At 37.5% G+C, this 22,347-nt stretch overlaps 1 protein-coding gene and 1 long non-coding RNA gene across 3 annotated transcripts in view; one reads left to right on the forward strand and one right to left on the reverse strand.

The window, feature by feature from the left end:
- The window catches only part of LOC136267236 (NACHT, LRR and PYD domains-containing protein 12-like), a 46,006-nt gene extending 26,959 nt beyond the window's left edge, over positions 1–19,047 (forward strand). Inside the window, exons 3-5 of one of the 2 annotated variants that reach the window (XM_066062321.1) lie at positions 6,499–6,549; positions 6,598–6,867; positions 15,066–19,047. In XM_066062321.1, coding sequence (XP_065918393.1) covers positions 6,499–6,549; positions 6,598–6,867; positions 15,066–18,838 — 4,094 coding nt within the window. In that variant the 3' untranslated portion in view covers positions 18,839–19,047. The remainder of the gene's footprint in view (positions 1–6,498; positions 6,550–6,597; positions 6,868–15,065) is intronic. The other variant, XM_066062322.1, reaches the window with a different exon arrangement.
- Positions 19,048–19,913: 866 nt separating this feature from the next.
- Positions 19,914–21,709, reverse strand: LOC136267140 (uncharacterized). Its single transcript, XR_010706539.1, has 4 exons — positions 21,453–21,709; positions 20,824–21,395; positions 20,311–20,778; positions 19,914–20,265 (listed from the first exon to the last, which is right to left on the reverse strand). It is a non-coding gene; the product is annotated as an uncharacterized lncRNA (long non-coding RNA).
- Between the last annotated feature and the right edge of the window lie 638 nt (positions 21,710–22,347).

The following is a 22,347-nucleotide window of genomic DNA, read 5'->3' on the forward strand; positions in this document are numbered from 1 at the left end:
GACACAGACTTTTTAAAAATACACTTTTATATTTGTACAACAGTTATTTTTCATACTAAACATTGTTCTGTGCAGTAGTCTTCGCTTTCAGACACAGAGATCGACTTCGAGTAGCACTTATCTATTATTACTAGTATATTAAAAATTATAAATTTAAAAAGGAATCCAAGCGATAAAAAGTAGTGAAACAAGAGAAGAACGATGCTATTACAGCATAGCTCGGTGGGAAATCCCTACTTTGGCATGATGTAGCCATTATTTTGTGTTCAATGCCAAAGTAGGAATTTCCCACCGAGCTATGCTGTAATAGCTACCATCGTTCTTCTCTTGTTTCACTACTTTTTATCACTTGGATTCCTACTTTATTTTTAAATTTATAATTTTTAATATACTAGTTTATTTAGTTTTTTTCTTAAGGCATACAGCTAGCTGTAAACATATGACTGTTCTATTAGGGTGACTGCTGTGTTAGAGTATCTCGAGGCAGCCTGCAAGATGTGCGCTTGCCCAAAAAGAGGCGTGGTTTCAATTGATTATAGAGTATGTCGAGTCAGCCTTCCAAATTGAAGGTGTGTGGTCACTGAAATACAGCTAGTGCAAAAGGGATATGTCATCGTGGTTTCAATCGATAGATCGATAATGCGTAGAATGAAGAATGGTCGTGATCTTGTGACCTATCGTGAAGCTATCTAGTACCAGTACCTCCGTATAGTACCCTCCGTCATAGATTATATCAGTAAGTAATATAATCTATTCCTCTGTACAGTAGCGTAATCTAAGCGCCTTAAATAATCTTGTTACGTTTATTATGCTGCTTAAAGAAAATATTGATACGGAAAATTAATGCCTCGATATGGTTTCGTTGGATGAAGAAGAAGACAAGCAGCCTGATTGAAGATAAAAGAAAAGACAAGGCGCAGAGGGCACACACTCATCGGAACCCCAAAAGGCACATCCCACTGGTGAGTTTGTTATTGTTGCATAAAATGGTGGCCGTGCACTACTTTGTTTGGCCTCTAGGCTTGCGACTGTGGTCAGGCATTCAGTCTAAAATTCAAAGTTTTGGCGATTTTAAAAATTCTGTAACCGGCCACCTGTAAGCGTTTTGTTGTATTTAATGCTGTTTTATGTATTATATGGACTAGTACTATTCTGTAAAAGTGATTTTCGTCTCGTAAGATATCTCTAGGGTGATTTTAAAGGTAGGATTTTGGCAGCGTGCAAAAATTTCACATGGATTTCTACTTAAATGGTACGACTGTACCGTTTGATAAGTGCATGTGCAGAGGATAGGCTAGCACACTACAGAGTACCATGCACCATATACTGTTGTACACAGGCTATAGAAATCCAATGCATAGCCCCAACTTAGTCTCGCAAACCAGAATCTTACTAGGTATAAGCGCCTGCGCCTTATATTGAAAGCTGAGAGCTCCTGGATCTGGCCTACGACAGTAAACTAGGGTGGGTCTCTACAATTAAATAACTACATTAGATTTCTTGCAAACTTGTACAACAGTACAGTGCATATAATACTTGTAATGTGCTAACCAATCCTCCCTACATGCGCTTATAAATGGACAAACGCTACATGAAGACCATGTCTGGGCCTAGAAACGAAGACTACTAACAATGCAGGTGAGAACCGCAGCCTACACCCAACCTTCCCTGACTTGACAAATGTCAGACCAAACAAGGAAATGTTTGGCAATTTTGCTAATTGGTTAGTAAATGCCCCATGATCAACTGTTATAGTTACCCCTGGTAGATAACTTTTGGAGTTACTGCCCTATAATGTATCTACACATTAATTTTTGTCCTTTTGACAGCCAAAGTCCAATATATTGGACACAACCACGTAGGATTGTAAAAACCCTTATTACTTGTATCTGTACACAGTAGAAAGAACTGGCTAATACCACAATACTCATCATGAGATTCCTGAAAAATTTATACCAATCATTGCTTTGAATTCATTCAAAGAATATCTTCACTGGTAGGCCACCCAAAGAAGTAGCTCTTCCATTGTCATCTGCCACTGCTTTATACCCATTACTTTGATTGGCCATATCTGAACAGTCTTCATCCTGCGCCATTAAACTAAACACCATTAGATTGCTTAATTACTGCATTGCGGTGAGACGTTCCTCAGTGGATTAGCAACTTCATTACTGCAGGTTATTAAGTAATAATTAGTTACGGGCAAGTAAAGTAACTGGAGTTGTAATACTAGTTTTACAGCTAATTGTTTCATTATATTACTTAGTTACCTCAAAGGGTAATAATATTATAATATTATGTATCAGTTTCACACCTCAGATCAAAGGAGCCGCCTGGGCTACATTTCGTAAGTAGCCCCGCTAACCAGGCTACATACAAAATGTAGACTGGGCTAAATCTGGGCAGCAGTTATATAGGTGTTTGATTGTGGGGATCAATCAATACTCACGTGATTAGTATATGCACGACTTGGATTTCATCATGAAAAACACTCAGACACACAGCATTTTGTTATCCTCACTATCCTACTAGTTGAAAAGCATTGGGCTATGGTGAGAACTAGAGCTACAGCTTATTCATTTCCACATGTTTCCAAATATGAATTATACACCCATCATGAAGTAGCCACTCTACAAGCAAGCTTACCTATCAAGGCCTTTAGTAAACTCCACAATTATGCCATGAATGATTTATTAGCAATGATTATGATATCTTTAGGATTTTTCCATTCATCATAATGGAACCTAATCAGAACATACTAGCTGCTGACCTATAATTGAAACTTTTAAGCATGCATGTATCCAATGGTTGTACTCGGGACTGAAATTGATTAAAACTATACATTATCATATTGTACTGTGCATGGGAGGATCAAAGTGATGCCGCGGATCGTATTGTCCATACAGTACTAATCAACTGCATAACTGTACTGTATGAGTCGTACAGTACAGTTGTTTGAGTACTAGAGAAAATTTCTCCGAGCCAGACGACCAGGAAGTACAATCTAATCCGAAACAGCGAAGCTGTAAAAAACGAGAGTGTAGCCCTCAAAAAGGCTATGGTAAAAAAAGATGTGAAATCCAAGGTGGCGGCCAAGAAATGACTGTGATGGTAGGTTAATGGTAAAAATTTTAATAACAACAATTCAGGTGAATTTTGGTGCCGCTTGGTCTTGGCACAAAATTCACCTGAATTATCGTTATTAAAATTTTTACCATTAACCTACCATCACAGTCATTTCTTGGCCGCCACCTTGGATTTCACATCTTTTTTCACCATAGCCTTTTTGAGGGTTGCACTCTTTTCTTACAGCTTGGCAGTTTTGGATTAGATTTCACTTCATTTTGCATTTGTATACCCCAAAGCCGGCCTATGGCCGGATTTGGGACTTTTTTTACCTATCTTTTTTTCCTTTACCACAGGAATAAGAAAAGATGAAGTAGATGTTAAATTAAATATTTCTGATTTTATCAGTAGTTGTTCAATTTAAACATATAATTCTGGCCTAATGTATTTCGCAGACTGGACTCGCGCACTGAGCTGGAAACAGTTTTTAAACAATAATCCAGACATTATCCATCTCTTGCAACACTGGAGACACCACTATCGAGCTACAACTGCTGATACTGCTCTTCCTTACAAGTCTACAAACTAGTGCATGCACTAATTAATTAGAATACGCTTACGATACACGAGTACTGGCAGTGATAAAGCGTGATAGAGGCTATTGTTGTAGCATGGATGTTTTCCTTTATTGTTTTGGCACTAGTGCTAGGGTTGTAGAGATGAGTCAGTAACAATTCTTAGCAGGGTAGCTGTAGATGGCACCACCCGGCGAGGTGATGGGGCTATGCAAATAAACTGGCTCATCACTAACACTAGTGCTAAGTACTGGAGCAACAAAGGAAAAACATCTAAGCCACAACAAACGGCCTCTATCACGTTTTATCACTGCTAGTACTCGTGCATCGTAAGTGTATTCTAATTAATTAGTGCATGTGCTAGTTTGTTGACTTGTAAAGAAGAGCAGTATTAGCAGTTGTAGCTCGATAGTGGTGTCTCCAGTGTTGCAAGAGATGGATAACGTCTGGATTATTGTTTAAAAACTGTTTCCAGCTCAGTGCGTGAGTCCAGTCCGCGAGTCCAGTCCGCGAGTCCAGTCCGTGAGTCCAGTCCGTGAAATACATTAGGCCTATAATTCTTATATTTATTACAGAATTATCTACATGGTTGTTTCTTTGTAACTGAACACTCTACAAGGTGACTTCTTCTAGCTGATGTCTCTACAGGGTCACTAGTTTGTAGCTGAACTCTCTATAGGTGATTTGTTTGCAGCTGAACTCTCTACATGATGGTTTCTTTGTAGCTGAACTCTCTACAAGGTAACTTCTTCTAGTTGATCTCTCTACTGGGTGATTTGTTTGTAGTTGATCTCTCTACAGGGTGACTTGTTTGTAGCTGAACTCTCTACATAGTGGTTTCTTTGTGGCTGAACTCTCTACAAGGTGACTTCTTCTAGCTGAACTATCTCTTTCCGTAGTTGAACTCCCTACAAGGCAACTTCTTGTAGCTGATATATATCTACAGAGTGAATTGTTTGTTACTGAACTCTCTACAGGGTGATTTGTTTGTAGCTGATCTGTATACAGGTTACATATTTCTAGTTGATCTCTTGAATTCTCTTCAGGGTGACTGCTCTAGTAGGATGACTGCTCTATTAGAGTTTCTCGATCTTGCACTTGCTACACCAAGTTGGATTTCGTGTTATAACTCCGTGGCTTTAAGTCTGATTCTTCTACACCATTGAAGAGCCTTTCTAAGATGATTACTCCATTTGTACAACGATTTTAAAAGCATTACCCCAAGCGGTTTTTCTGGTAGGCGTGACAAGTAATCGTTTTATATTAGCTAATCTCAATTGCATAATTGTTACACACTGTTGGTTTTTTGGTTGTATCTTCTTGGTTGTTTAGCTCGATTTCTTTCAAACCACAAAAGGTTTGAGGTTCAATAGTTAACCTATTCACCCACCGATTTTCAGCTTCTTCCCGTAAGCGGTTTACCCTGTAGGCATGACAACATATTGGTGTTATTTTTCGTGAATAATCGCTAATAACTCTTTGCCTGTTTATCGTATTCCAGCCAAAGTTGGTACCAAGATGTGCCTTTATACCCCCTTCTGTGTGCCAAATTTCAAGGCAATCGGATATGCGTTCACATTTTATGGCAGTTTTTGTAAGTGTGCAAAAAGAGGAAGAAAAATAAGAAAAAAATGAAGAAACTAAGCCAATTTTTGAAGTCACATATCTCGGGAACGCCTGAAGCGATTTTGCTCAAATTTGGTATGTGGGGGAAGGCACGTCCACAGCAAAAATCGTCTTGTTTCATCAAGGCAGCACAGAGCTACGGAGGTGCAAAAAATTGTGTTTTCATTCTTCCTGTCAATATACTCATGAGTGTTACACGCTGGCTTCTTGGGACGCACAACACACGGTAGTGTGTCGTGATATAACAGTTAAAGCACCACCTGTGCTTGTGTGTATGAAAAATACAGCACTTGAGGGGTGTCTTAGGGCAAATACAGCACTCAGCTTCGTTTCGTGCTGTATAAGCCTCTCGACATGCCCCCTCATGCTGTATTTTCCATACACACGTGTGGCGGTGCTTTAACTATAACTTATTCACCTACCCATGGAGAGCTTGGAACTCTTTGTTTTGTTTCTGCAGCCCCAACGGTATGCATGTCATGTGCGTTTGTTTACAATGTGGTAAATGTACAAAGTATCATTGTTATTTCTTCAACTAAACTACCTTCATACCAATATGTGTACATGTAAATGACTACAGAGCTACCACTATACCTTAGCTGATGTGCTAATCTATGATGAACATTTTAAGCCAAAGTTCAATGTTGTAGACTAATGCAAGCAGAAGTTATGGCTGCGAATGTAAGCGCCTGCAGTTTATAATAAATATAGTTGCTGTATCTTGTTCCTCCTTCTGTCTATCACTATAATTCCTAAACTGCTTACCACAGAAGGCTGAAACTTCGGTGATCCATTCCTTGGATACTGCAGATAATGCTGAAAAAAATCGGAAGTTGTACGAACAAGTCAGGTTTTTGCTGAGATGATCAATTATGACATTTACATACACACATTCTCTTTCCTTAAGTGAAGTGTGAAAGTATTACATTTACTGGTTATTAAACCAGTCCATGCCTAGTATCCAGAAAATGTTCTCCAAAATAATTTATGTGTGTGATGTGTGTACATGTGCTGCACACGCAATTTGTGTAGCCTGTCTATGGAACCTATCCATATAGACACTTACCAGAGATGGGTGAAAACACCTTAAGAATTACTTAAAATTTTGTAAGACTGGGAATACAGCGAGACTGACTGTAATAAGCGATCTATTCATTATTCTTTACCAAATTACAGTTAGTAGCATTCATATGTACATAATAAGGTATGTACATTATATTATTTACTGTAGCGACCATAACAAAAGTGGAGTGTGCAATAGTGATTGATCAAATTGAGAATAGTAAGTGAATAATACTATACCACTTTTAATATCATTTATAAACTATAGAAAATGTTACTCCCAACATGAAAGATCTCAACAGACATGTTGTTAGCAAATTTGCAGCTGATTGGAAAGACATTGGCTTAGAGCTTAACTTGGAAAATGATAAACTAAATATCGTTGAGAAAGATTATCCTGGGCAATGTAAAGTTTGTTTTCAGAAAACTCTAGACATGTGGCTGAAGGGGACTACAAATGCTACCTGGAAAAAACTTGAAGTTGCTCTTACAAATGTGAGACAACAAAAAGTTGGTCTTCCAGTTTACGATGTATATGGTAAGCAAGAACTCTTGCGAAACTGCAACAAAGTTTCAAACATGCAACTGGTTGTTGTTGTTGTAAATTTGCTAAACCTTATTACATATATAGAATGTTAACTTGTATGCAAATCTATATTGTCAACTAATGCTAGCCTGTTTACATCCTGTAGCTAGCAGGTCTGTAAAAAACTTCAATTTTAGTGTGTCATAACGCAAATGTCCTAACTATGTATGATTGCAATGATCAGCACTACAATATTAATGTACTTTATAAAGGGCTACGTATAAGTATGTGCAAACATGAATATTAATATACTGCAATCCTCCTCTCTAAAACAGAAATTGGGATATGTAGTAATATCTACCAAATCAAGACACACGGTAGTGTGTCGTGCGGCAAAGAAGCCAGCACGCAACACCTGTGAATATATTGACAGGAAGAAAGAAAACGTGATTTTAGCACCTCCGTAGCTTTGTGCTGCCTTTGCGAAACAAGACGAATTTTGCTGTCGACATGCCCACCAACTTCAGTACTCCACATAACAAATTTGAACGAAATCGCTTTAAGCATTCCCAAGATATGCGACTTCAAAAGTGGCTTAGTTGCTTCGTTTTTCTTCGTCTTTTTGTACGCTTACAAAAACTGCCATAAAACGTGAACTCCATATCCAATTGCCTTCACTTTGGGACACAGAAGGGGGGTATAAAGGCACATCTTGATACCAAGTTTGACTAGAATATGATAAACAGGCAAAGAGTTATTAGTTATTATTCATGAAAAATAACACCATTATGTTGTCACGCCTACAGCTCGATTTCTTTCAGACCACCAAAAGTTTGAGGTTCAATAGTTAACCTATTCACCCACCGATTTTCAGCTTCTTCCTGTAAGCGGTTTACCCTAAAAACCACAAAGATGCATCGAAAAAACCAACAGTGTGTAACAATTATGCAATCAAGATTAGCTAATAAAAAGCAACTACTTGCCACACCTACCAGAAAAACCGCTTAGAGTAATGCTTCGAAAATCGCTGTGCAGATGGAGTAATCATTTTAGAAAGGCTCTCCAATGGTGTAGAAGAATCAGACTTAAGGCCACAAAGTTATAACACGAAATCCAATTTGGTGTAGTAAGTGCGAGATCGAGATACTCTAATAGAGCAGTCATCCTAATAGAGCAGTCACCCTGAAGAGAATTCAAGAGATCAGCTAGAAACAAGTAACCCCTATAGAGATCAGCTACAAACAAATCACCCTGTAGAGAGTTCAGCTACAAATAATTCACTCTGTAGAGAGATCAGCTACAAGAAGTTATCTTGTAGAGAATTTAGCTACAAAAGGATCACCCTGTAAAAAGTTTAGTTAGAAGAAGTCATCTTGTAGAGAGTTCAGCTACAAAGAAACCACCATGTAGAGAGTTCAGCTGCAAACAAATCACCCTATGGAGACTTCAGTTACATTTAAAGTCACCCAGTAGATAGATCAGCTGCAATGAAATTTTCTGTAGGGAATAATTGACATGTAATAAATATTATATATATATATATAATTTGTACATTTACTGATAACATCAGAGTATTTAAAATCTGCTTCATCTTTTTCTTGTTCCTGTGGTAAAGAAAAAAATATAAGTTAAAAAAACCCCAAAGCCGGCCATAGGCCGACTTTGGGATATACAAATGCAAAAAGAAGTGAAATCTAATCCAAAACAGTCAAGTTGTAAAAACAGAGTGTGGCCCTCAAAAAGGCTATGGTAAAAAAGATGTGAAATCCAAGGTACGTGCATGGCGGCCAAGAAATGGCTGTGATGGTAGGTTAATGGTAAAAATTTTAATAACGACAATTCAGGTGAATTTGGTGCCGCATGGTCTTGGCACAAAATTCACCTGAATTGTTATTATTAAAATTTTTACCGTTAACCTACCATTACAGCCATTTCTTGGCTGCCACCTTGGATTTCACATCTTTTTTAACCATAGCGTTTTTGAGGGCCGCACTCTGTTTTTACAGCTTGGCTGTTTTGGATTAGATACCTAATTACAACAATGTGGAAACACACATACACTAGCAACATTGCAAGCACATGTACTTGCCTCACACACAATATGTGACTGGATTTTGGAAAAACGATCCAAATCACACATTAGAAGTTCCGAGATAAATGGTTTTAAAGAATTGAAGCCAGCATAACTCTCCAAGGATAGCAAGCACGCGTATGAAATTTACACAAAAGATGCATCAATCTGTTACCTTTCAAGCTACTTCCAGTACTTGTAGCTGCTTTTACAGTTTCCCGCCAAATAAGATAGAAAATCTGAGCAGTTGGACGAGCGAAGTAGTATCACGAGTGCTCACAAAGGGGTGGAGGCTGGGGGGTGGCGGGGAGGGCAAAAGTTAGACCTCAAAATGGAGGCAGACCACGATTGGAGTCCAGACACGAGATTACAGGGCTGTGCTGGCTCCTTAAGTGGCTGATATGTAGCAAAATCAACAGAGAACACGTCTGGCCAACATTATAAGGCTGTCCACCAGTAAACCACTGACTCTTGCCAAGCCAGGTCCTTCACAAGGCCTGAAACCGCCATTTGAGCACTCCATACCACCCAGAAAAGACGTGTGTAAAAACCAGCCTCGTGTAGTTTGAGTAGTGCTGAGGGTCAAAACTTGTAGTACGATAGTGTAGCTATCCACTGGTGGTGTTAGTTTGATTTTGCCTGATGTGCGATTTGGATCGGTTCTGTAAAATCTGGTCACATATGTGACCGGATCTGCAAAAACCCGACATAATGGTGCATTTTTCAAATTCTATATTATTGAATATTTATAATCTACTTATCCAAGTGTATGCTCTGACCACATTTTAGCCTTGTATGCCAACAACTTTTGGAGTTACAGCCCTACAAAGTAACAACAACAGAAAGATCGATTTGTACAGCAAGTATTGAGAAAATAAATTACATGCACTTACAAAAATGGCTGTAACTTACAAACGCAATGCAGTACAGAGTTTCAACTTGCACCATTGTGTTTGCCATGAATAGGGGAGTCCATTACTGGGTAAGTTGTGTCTTCTATTACCATTCTTCACTGCATACAGAGATGAAATCAGTGAAGAAAAATTGATCATGTACAATCGTTTTGACGTGACGTAAACAAACGCCCATAACGTACGTATCCTTTAATCTACTGCAATGAAACAAAGCTTTTTGAACTCCTCTTGAGTAGGCAAATAGAATGATATCCAGGTTTTTATGATTGGATCCTTTCTTCACAAAGAACAAAGCGTTTAAAAAGTTTACGGATTTTTTTCAATGACGCAAATATTTTACCCAGTGCAATCAATGGCTTATACTGAAAATTTAGGCTTGCGCCATTATGTCGAGTTTTCGCAGATCCGGTCACATATGTGTTTTACATGCAATTGCCTCCCCCCACATGCAAGTAGTATATTGCACCTGAACAATCTTGTTTGTGTCAGTCTGTGAGAGAACAAGCAAGGCGTGTTGGAACAGGCCACTGAGAACTGAACATTGTTTACTGCTTTTATGATTTTTGTGGCACAATGTATGCTAATCTAGCCAGTTCCAGAATGTTCTGTATAATTTAGTATAAATAGGCTGCTAATGTTGTATTTGGTACTTTCTATTTGCTAGTCATTGAATGAATTGCTGTTAGTCAAGTAGTTTGAGCTTGCGCGTTTCCTGGTGTAGAGAGTTAGGGTTTCTTTTGTGGGACAAGAAAGTTGACTGATTACCGTAGAAAAAACAGTTGGTGAGACAGCCGTTGTGTTGTGAGGGGTTTATTGGATACTGGTTTTTCTAGGACTGTGAGGGAGGAGAGTCATGGTTTGAGGAAGACTGACGGTGCAGTGTGCACATGGAGATGCTGAGGAGTGCTACATAATATATAAATATAATTTTTTATTTATGATTGTTTTATTAGGTTAATGTTGGTAGTAGGATTAATGGTCCTTGGATGCAACCCCCATCCTAGGATGGTGGTTGTGTTTGGTAGATGTACAGGTTCCCAGAGTCCCACTGCAGCACTTCCGGTATTCACAAAGTCCATTCTCCCTTTCTACTGGTATAATACTACAAACCTAAGTACCACACTGGTCTCATTTACCAACCAACCTAATGGCTTGGGGATGACCTGTCCATATTTTAACAGGGGCTTAGCAGCCGCACTGGCTTACCACTTTCTAGCTATCTATACCAAAACAATTAGGATGTAAAAAAGAATCGTGTGCAAGTGAATATACGGTTGGTATGAGCACATGGTGAGGCATGTGATATTAATGGATATTTCATCAACACAATTTCCTGAAAAGCCGCACCAGCCTAGACGATTTAACTTTCCTAAACATACTTTTGGACAGACACAGCTGATAAGAAGGTCGTTTCAACCCTGTTGGCTCAACACTTGGACTTGGCTCCATTATGACGAAAGTAATGATACTGTATATAGTTTGTTTTATTTGTGCTAAAGTTGAACAGAAAGATTTACTGAGGTTGAAATGTAAGGATATTGCTTTTATTTCTAAAGGGTTTACGAACTGGAAAGATGCAACCAATTGCTTTTGTCGACACAAGCAAATGCCATTTGGAATCTCTTCAAGTAATAGTAGAGTTTCCAAAAGGTGTTGCTGATATTGGAGAATTGTTAAGTAGTGTTCACGCTCACAACAAAGCATTCAATCGAAATTGTTTTTTTTTGAAAATTTTGCAAAACATACAGTTTTTAGGACGTCAAGGCATAGCACTACGTGTTCATTTCGAGGAAGAGAGTAATTTTATTCAGCTTTGTAAGCTTCGGGCTCACGACAGTAATGGAATGAGTAGATAGTTAGATAAAACGGGTGACAAGTATTTGAGCCCTGACATTCAGAATGAATTGATTCAACTGATGTCATCAAGTATGTTAGAGTCAATTGCTTTAGATATACAGAGTGCCAAGTACTTTTTAATTATGGCAGATGAATGTGTTGATGTGTCAAATTGTGAACAGCTTACCATCTGCCTTCGCTGGGTCGATGATTCTTTGGAAGTCCATGAGTGTTTGTATAACTTACCAGACACAACAGCGGATACTATAACAGCAGGCATTAAAGATGTGTTGAGTGAAATGAAGCTTCAAATTCAGAGGTGTATGAGACAGTGCTATGATGGTGCTTCTAGCATGGCTAGTTCTAGACTGGGAGTTGCTCATCAAATTTTAGATGAAGAAAGCAGAGCATTATTTACACATTACTATGGACACTCTCTGAATTTGGCTATGTGTGACACATTGAAAAACTGTAAATTAGCTCGTGATGCATTAGACACAACCAATGAGATTAGCAAGCTTATTAAGTTTTCACCCAAATGCAACCACATGTTTGGGTGAGTGGGTGGGTGAGTGAGTGAGTGAGTGAGTGAGTGAGGCAGTGAGATGAAATTTCGAGTTTTAATGATTTTTTTAAGATTCTATATCCGGCTGCCAGTAAACGTTTTCTTGTTTTTAACACTACATTTGATGCTAGATGGACTAATATTATTCCGTAAAGGTGATTTTCATCACGTAAGAAGTTTCTAAGTTAATTTTTAAAAGGCGATATTTTTGGTGGTGAGCATCATTTCGGGGGATTCCTACTTAAATGGTATTACCGTACTGTTTGATATGTGACCGGATCTGCAAAAACAGGACATAATCGCATATCTTTCGAATTCTTGTTTATTAAATATTTATAATCTACTTAGCCGAATGTACCCACTGGAAAAGTTTCAGCTCCATATGCCAATGACTTTGGGAGTTACAGCCCTACACAGTAGCAACAACAGAAAAATCAATTTGTACAGCAAGTATAGGGAAAATAAATTACAGGTGCTTACAAAAATGGTTGTAACTTACCAACAGATTGAGGTATGGAGCTACAATTTTCGCCATCGTGTTCACCATGAACAGGAGAATCGATTACTGGGTACGCTTTTCCTTTACTCACTTTTGTTCACTGCATACAAAGGCAAAATTCATGAAGAAAAATCGATCGTGTACGATTGCTTCGACATGATGTAAACAAGTGTTTGTAACTTCCGTATCCTTGGGTCTACTGCAACAAAACAAAGAGTTTCCAACTCTTCTTGAGCAGGCGAAAAAGATGATATCCAGGTTTTTATTGTTAGTCCCTTTCGTCACTAAGAAAGAGGCATTCAAAAAATTATGGAATTTTTCAATAATACACAAGTATTTCACCCAATGTATTCAATGCTTTATACTGTAAATTTAGGCTTGTGCACTTATGTCCTGTTTTCGCAGATCCAGTCACATATGACAACTTTGGACCTTGATGTCTAGTAAACATGGGTACCTTTCCGCATGTGACAAGATGTTGTGTAGTCTCCCTGCAAGTGATGTAGCTATTACAGGAAACAGGCAAATAATCCGTAAGCAATCTACCACGGAGTTGGAACAAGGTGGATGGTGGTAGTGGCAATGAAACCCAAAGGTGCACACAGCCTGTAGTCGTGCATAGGTAGTGCATAGCTTCACAGGTATATTCAATCATAGTATCAACATTGGTAAAAATGTGCCCTACAGTGCAATCCTTTATTGTTTACTTTTTATTTTTTATTTTTTTTACATGGTATAGTTGGTGACTGTGCACAGAACCACTGTGATACACATATACAAACTCAGGTACTTAACTTATGTATGCACACGCCAGAGATATATTTTATTAGTGACTTGGGTTCACTCTCTATGTCCATGTAAATATGCCTTATTATTAGAACAGGGGCGGATCCAGGGGGATTCAAAGGGTTCCATGAACCCCCCTTTTGAAAGAGCCTCTCTTACTCGAGATACTCTAATAGAGCAGTCAAATCGAGATACTCTAATAGAACAGTCACAGTAGTCTTTTGAGGAGCAGTGTAGCAAGCTATGTATCTAGTTATAAGGAAATGTGGTTGGTGAGGGCTATTGTCAGCAGGTGATGACCTTTTTTTTTTTTTTTTTTTGGTCTTCAACTTACAGTTAGGCTGAAGTTGCAATTCCAAAGTGGAACTCCCCTTTTTAAAAGTCTGGATCTGCCCCTGTAGAACATGGTTAGTAAAGCAAATATGCAAAAATGATGGAGAGTAGCATATCGGATTTACATATAGGCATGATTAAGCAACATGAGAGGACAAGTGAATGCTTCCATATTGTGATTGGCATAGCCAATGAGCGACAGATGTGCCTAGATAATGGAGATCTGGATAGGAATGTCCACTGTATATTTTAGTATGCAATGTAAAATGCTCTAATACAACGTTTAACTGGAGCATTTAGATTGTTACATTTGCACCCTTTGGATTTTTATTTTATTTTTGTTTGTCTGCCATCTAGGGCTTTGTCCTAGAAAGCACGTGGTTTGTAGCCTATTGAGGTTTTGTAAACAGAAAGAGGTCTAAAGAGGTGATGTTTAGCTGTTAGGTGGCTTCTTATTCCAATTACTACCTCGGTAAATTAATGACACAATTTCCAGCCAAGCATACAGTTTTATTGCCCAGGGAGATGACCAACCATTTTGTATTCTACCTACAGTCAATTCAAGGATTCTTTGTTGGTGAATTTAATTACTTTACTCGAAAGGCTAGTTTATCACTAAAGGACGCTGGCTTCATTTACTATAGTATGGTATGTAGATTTGCATTGCATCCATTCTGTGCCCACACCAAGGCGTGTTAACTTCACGTTGCAATAAATTACATTTTAATAGCATTATATGGTATGGTGTGTAAATTATAGCAGTTTAAAAGCAGTATATTGGAGGCCTCTACAGGTTTGGCGGTGGGGGGTTAAATAAATTTTTATTAAAATTTCATAGCAACTTGTTGAAAGCATTTCGGGTCAATCTGAAGTCTTGTTTGGGCTTAGTTTTGCCTAACCTCATTGTTGTCTGGAAAGTGAGGCTGGTTTTTGGGTGATTATTTTCATGAACCACGCCTACTCCTTTATGGTGCCTACTATACAGTACTAGCCTTCTGTATGATATGCTAGTGGAGTGTCCAAACATAACTCATTGTGGATGTTTTGGTTGGTCTGATTTGTCAAATCCTCAGATTGCTATCAGGGTCAGTAAATTGTCCATAGTTACCCAGTTCCACTGCTGGTTTTGTACATGAGGCCTCTTTATTTGTTTTGTATTTTTACACAGTCAATCTAAGTATTCACAAGCATGTATACTGTTGACAGGTATTGACATCATTGTGGAGACAGCCAGAAATGAGTTATGTAAACGATATACACAAAGTAGGTATATACCATCAACAGATGACTGGCCACCCTACCACCCTAAATATTATACACCACTGACTATTGTCCATCATGAAGGAAGATGTACTGAATCTGAAGTCATTAGGACAGCAGAGGAGATGGCATTAAGCAAAATGGCAACTGACAAACAATACTATAACAAGGCCATAAGAGATATTAACAGTCTTTTTGCTCAATTTGATGGGACAACACCTGCTCCTTACATTATTCTTATTGAAGGAGCACCTGGAATAGGAAAAACCATCCTGAGTAAAGAAATCTCATTACAATGGGCTGATAAGAGAGTCTTAAGAAATAAAAAGATTCTTTTTTTGTTGTTTATGCGTGACCCTCAGGTAAAACAAATAAGAGATATTCCATCACTTGTAAAATATTTTCATTTGGGTGCTTCAGTGACTGCTAAATTTCCTGATTGGCTTATTAAAACTAGTGGAAGATATCTTACACTTTTGCTTGATGGATATGATGAAGCCTCTGTTGATAATAATTTTATTATTAATGATATTATCGGCCGTAAAGTGTTGACAGAGTGCGGATTAATAATTACGTCTCGTCCTGCAGCTTCATCACACCTCCATAGTATTGTTCACTGTAGAGCAGAAGTGTTGGGTTTTACTCAGGAAGATCGACTGAACTTCATTGAAAATGCTTTGCAAAATGACAATGATAAAATTGAAAATCTTCAGGAATTCTTTCAAACAAATCCATTCCTTAATACATTATGCTACATTCCATTGAATATGAGCATATTACTTTGTCTTGCTGAAGGTGGAATAAATACTTTACCCACAACCCAAACAAGTTTATACCAGAAGTTCATTGTTATAACAATTATTCATTTTCTGAAAAAAAATCAAGAAATTATTACTACTGACATAACCAGTCTCAATGACTTGCCTTCTCCTTACCATCAAATTGTTAACGAATTGTCAAAGTTTGCTTTCCTTGCCTTGCAGAAAGATCAACTAGTCTTTACAAAAGCTGAAGTTAATATAACTTGTCCCAATCTTACTCCTGCTAACTGGCATGCACTTGGATTACTAAAACCTGCTCAATATTTCAAGCCAGAGGATGGCTGTGATCATGAGTCATTTCATTTCCTTCATTTTTCTATTCAAGAATACATGGCAGCTTACCATATTGCCTCACTACCAAATGCTGACTTGTTACAACTTCTCAATGATACATTTTGGAACATTCGTTATTTTAACACATGGGCAATATATGTTGGCATTACTGGTGGTAATGATTTCGGATTTAAACATTTTCTGTCTGGCAATTACTTGCAATTTTCTAGTTGGCTATCTGGAGCTCCTAGCATATCTAGAAAACTATTAAAGGATAAAATGAAATGTCTTAACCTTCTATATTGTTTAACAGAAGCTGATTGCAAAATTTTATCATCTGTTGAAAGTATCTTTAAAGAAGGAACACTTGATTTCAGTAAACAGTCCTTGTCTCTTAATGATGTCCGAACACTTGCAATTCTGCTTTTAAGACTATCAAACAGACAGTGGAAAATATTTGATCTATCAGGCTGTAGTATTGGTGATGAAGGCTGTGATATTCTGTGTGAAACTCTTCAATGCAAGCATTCGTTGTTTCAAATAAAAACTGTTGATCTTTCTTGTAATAACATCAGTTGGGAATCTCTGAACAAATTTTGTAATGTTCTAAAGTCATGGCATGTTAAAGAGTTCATCTTCTCAATAGATATGTTATGTGACCGGGAAAAAGTTAGAATCAAAAACTCAACTAAAACTATAATTTTGAAAAGCTTAGACAGAAATCCATTATTTACTGGATTTTTGCTAGTAACCTTCTTACAAAGGCAAAACAAGGTAATAGCTGTGTATTCTTCACCAAGGTACATCAAAAGCACACAATTTGGTGCAAATCGTATGATCCCAGGATTAAGAGACTTTGTAGGCTCTTCACCTCTCACTGCACCTCTCACTGCAGTGTCATTTGTATACCATCAACCTGTGGAGGATGTGAATACCAAATTAGCTACAATCTCTTCCCACATTGATTGTGTAAAGATTTGTGGAACAAAACTGCATTCAAAAGGTGCATACTTATTAAATAATGTTACAATAATTGAGTCAGAGTATAGTTCACGTCACCAACAGTTAGCAGATTACTTGTCAGCTGTTATGTGTCATAATATACTAACGAACACTTCATATTTAGGATCACTACCAACTGAACATGTTGTAAAGGTAAAGAATAGGTTTCAGAGTATTTCTAACGTACCAATATTTGATATTTCATACAATAATATTGGTGTTGAAGCAGCAGATGATATTGCAACTGTTTTATCTCATAACACTAAACTACAGGAGTTATATCTAGCTGGAAATAGTTTACAAACAGAAGGTGCTATTAAGATCTCAAGAGGTTTACAAAATACTTCAACTCTAACAGTACTTTACGTTTCAAACAACAATATTGGTGTTGAAGCAGCAGATGATATTGCAACTGTTTTATCTCATAACACTAAACTACAGACAATAGAGCTTGGTAACAATTTACTTGCAGCAGGTGGTATTAAGATTTTTAAAAGTTTACGATTCACTTCAACCCTTACTTCATTTGGCATTTCAAACAACAATATTGGTGTTGAAGCAGCAGATGATATTGCAACTGTTTTATCTCATAACACTAAACTACAGAAGTTAGGTCTAGCTGGAAATAGTTTACAAACAGAAGGTGCTATTAAGATCTCAAGAGGTTTACAAAATACTTCAACTCTAATAGTACTTCACATTTCAAACAACAATATTGGTGTTGAAGCAGCAGATGATATTGCAACTGTTTTATCTCATAACACTAAACTACAGGAGTTACATCTAGCTGGAAATAATTTACAAACAGAAGGTGCTATTAAGATCTCAAGAGGTTTACAGAATACTTCAACTCTAACAGTACTTTACATTTCAAACAACAATATTGGTGTTGAAGCAGCAGATGATATTGCAACTGTTTTATCTCATAACACTAAACTACAGACAATAGAGCTTGGTAACAATTTACTTGCAGCAGGTGGTATTAAGATCTCAAGAGGTTTACAGAATACTTCAACTCTAACAGTACTTTACATTTCAAACAACAATATTGGTGTTGAAGCAGCAGATGATATTGCAACTGTTTTATCTCATAACACTAAACTACAGACAATAGAGCTTGGTAACAATTTACTTGCAGCAGGTGGTATTAAGATTTTTAAAAGTTTACAATTCACTTCAACCCTTACTTCATTTGGCATTTCAGACAACAATATTGGTGTTGAAGCAGCAGATGATATTGCAACTGTTTTATCTCATAACACTAAACTACAGCAGTTATATCTAGCTGGAAATAATTTACAAACAGAAGGTGCTATTAAGATCTCAAGAGGTTTACAGAATACTTCAACTCTAACAGAACTTAACATTTCAAACAACAGTATTGGTGTTGAAGGAGCAGATGATATTGCAACTGTTTTATCTCATAACACTAAACTACAGAAGTTAGGTCTAGCTGGAAATAGTTTACAAACAGAAGGTGCTATTAAGATCTCAAGAGGTTTACAAAATACTTCAACTCTAACAGACCTTTACATTTCAAACAACAATATTAATATTGAAGCTAGGAATGATATTAAAACTGCCTTATCTCAAAATACTAATTTGAAAGTACTGAAGTTGTGACTGAGATAACGTGTCCATGACTGATGCAGTCAACAAATGTTTTATTTGTAGCTAAGTATACAGTATGTATTGTGTAGCTATGGAGGGTTGCATTATGCATGGTTGTATTTAGTGGTATCAAAACCTTTTATAATAATTCTAAAAAGGTGTAATTATAACCATTAGTTATACAAGGGAAGTGTATTCTACTTACATAATAGTTCATGTGAGGATGCTGATAAAGCTGTTGAAATCTATTATAGTTGCATGCGGAACATGTATACAATTGTGTAATTTTTTTGTATCTTAAATAATTTATATGCATTGAGCTGGTGCTGGAGGAAACAACACTTCGCTATATCATTAGCCATGAAAAGTTTGGTTTAGGAGCACATCAAACTGTATTATAGATGAGGCTTCGCTTATAGTAAAACATTTATTGGACCATAAAATGTTTAATATTAGATATTTAACCTTGAGGATATTTATAGCGGATGATTTATGATTCAATCTACGTGACTACAGTATGCCATGATCAGTTCTACACAAAATATACATGGTATATAATTGGTGCAGGTCTACAGCATGTTCATTGGCATTTAGAGACTGGTAACCATGCACCTTGTACTTGCAGTACGCAAGCTCTGCTTTTTGTGTAATAAGTGTCCAGCATAGTAATAGAAGAATTAAATTTATGTACTTTTTTACTAGCTAGAGAAAAACTTGTCTGCTAAGTGATCCTAATTTTGTTTTATGTGTGACTTGTTTATGAAGGTGTATTAGTCCCTGTCAATCCCATTAAGCTTGGCATACTGCTGAGAATATCATTTGCAAGCCAAGAAGTTTCCGCATAAGCATAACTAGGACACTATGCTCTGAAGGCTAAGAATCATAAACCCAGAGTTAGGTGAGGATATAACACTGCTTGGAAGCTGATGCTTTACTACGCAGTAAAACTTCAGTAGATATCAATTTACTGAAAGTTTACTGTGACGTAAACTTATTAGTAAGCTTCCAGTAGTTCTTAGTAGATGGAACATACAGTTTTACTGGATAATTACCACCCTGGTATTACTTCAGTTGTTTTGCAGTAAAACAGTACTATTTCAAGATTATTTGAAAACACTTAATGGAATCAAAAAGAACAGTTTACTGATAACTGATATCAGTCTGAAGCTGAATCAACATCATTGTGTTCTCCTGATCCTGATGAACTGCACACAAGGCATCCATGCTCTAGTGAACAGTAATAGTAACATGCACACAAACACACACAAAAAAATTGAACACACGTCTTCTCCAGTTTTTACTAATTGTCCATAATGGAGCACTAGCAGGGGGTATCGTTTCTGCGACGGCTCCATCTCTTCTTGGTTTGCATGGAGCAGCATGATGCTTGGATGACTGAATAGCTGCATCAGCCAGGGTTTTCAAATACTCCTCAAGTTCTAAAATATTTCACATGAAAGTAGGATAAAAAAAGGAAGCTAAACTTTTTGATTGCCATGATAAATGGTGCACTATGTGTGTATCATCTCCCTCATTGCTGGATTCTAAACTCATGTACTCAATTGACAACTGGTTCCACCATTCTAATTCATCACACCAAACATATTTCTTGCACCGATCAAACAACTAAAGAGTAGTACACAATTAATCTCATCAAAAATGGACATTAATTTTTTAGTTATAAAATTAGGTGCTGATGCTTTAATCTTCTTTTTCGTTGCTTTTCTTGACCATTCACCCTCTCCTTTTCATTAGGCTTTGACTCTCTCAGTATTCGCTTCCGTGATTCAAAGTAACACTTGATGGCAGCTGCAGAAGAACAAACATTTCAATTAAATCTCTACAGTTGTACAATAAGCCATCACAGTAATGAAGAATACTTATTTTCTTTATCAAGGATGATCTGTTCTTTCTGTGACTTCTTTACTTCAGTATTCCAAGCAGAAATAGACCTATGAAACATTATTATATTTTTAGAAGATTTCTAACGAACAAACCTCTCTTCCAAGTTGAACTGCTTTTCCTCGGGCAATGCCTGATAAATGGCAACAATTTTGCTCTAAAATTCATATAAATATAAAACTGGTCAATATAGCAACCGATATGTTTACACTTAAGTCTGAAAGCAACCTCTTTAGCTTATCATCCGGTGTACTAGTACTACTGGACGACAATAATGAATCTGCCACCTCAATACCAGCTTGATGTTCAATTTTATCAACTCGAATCATTATTCCATTCATTTCAGTGCTGCTTCAGTTTGTTTTGTGCTTTTTAATATCTTCCTCAAAGTATCTTCCATTGATGTAATTTCATCACTTTCAGTTAATGGCAATTGCCGTACAGGTGGAGGCTGCAATTGCAATTGTATTCTAGTTGGGGTATCAGGTGGTGTACATCGGGGTGTTGGGTAAGCCACAGCAGTACCAGACTCTTGTGTAGATGGAGAAAACGAAGGAATTACACTACCAGGTGGCCAATAGGAAGAGTTTTTCGGCTGCTCCATGTAGGATGACTTTGACGAACGTCGCACCGCATAACTCGCCTCGAAATTTGCTGTCTGTAGTGGCTGTGAACAAAACATGGCGGCATCAGTGTTACTACTAACCAATTAGTCTAAACTTACATTTCGTCTTTCTTCCATGTCACGGTGGCCCGAGTGAACTGGGAAATAATACTCGCCGTACTGCCTGTGTACAGGCGTCCTCTTCGAGGTCCTCTCAGATGTCGCGATGCCTTCTCTCTACACGTGTGTGAACACGCGCCAAATGCAAACGAAATACGGTGGGGACTATTCTACGGAACGGAACGGAACGGAACGGAACGGAATGATGGACTAAACCACGGAAAGGAACGCTTTCTCAAATTGAAGCTTGCAACTTACCATTGCTGAAACTTCCCTTATAAGTTAGCAGTGGCATCTCCGGTGGGTGATTAAACATAAGATAAAAAGAATTAACGGATAGGCACCGGCCTATTATGCCCGAAATTTTACCTATTATGCTTTTGAGCATTGCTCAAAAATTAAGCCTATTATGCTCAAAATTATGCTTTCAAAATCAAAATTATGCTCTAGAACTGACTGTTTTATTAGAGTATATCAGCCTTTCCTGACTGCCCTATTAGAGTAAGTGACTGTTCTATTAGAGTATCTCGATCTTATTTCTGCAAAGTGTGAATAACCAACAAAGAAACGGTTTAATAAGTTGTATTACGTGTTTTTGATTATAAAATGCACTAATAATACTATTGGCAGTGAATATTTGCTTTCTTTCAGGCGCGCGTATTGCGCATTTAATTAATTTTTCAAACATCGTCCCTATTATGCTGGCATTATGCTTGATGCTTTTGGCCACCTATTATGCTTTAAATTATGCCGGCATAATCGGCCGGTGCCTATTAACGGATCGATTGTGGGTTTTTGTTGGTTGTCATTAGTAACGAAGTATTATTGTGGGATGAGCTGTATCAGTGATGTTCATCCATACGGAAGGGAACTTTATGTGAGCTGTTTTTCTTAT

Source organism: Dysidea avara, chromosome 9, assembly GCF_963678975.1.
Source record: "Dysidea avara chromosome 9, odDysAvar1.4, whole genome shotgun sequence".
Classification (NCBI taxonomy): Eukaryota; Metazoa; Porifera; class Demospongiae; order Dictyoceratida; family Dysideidae; genus Dysidea; species Dysidea avara.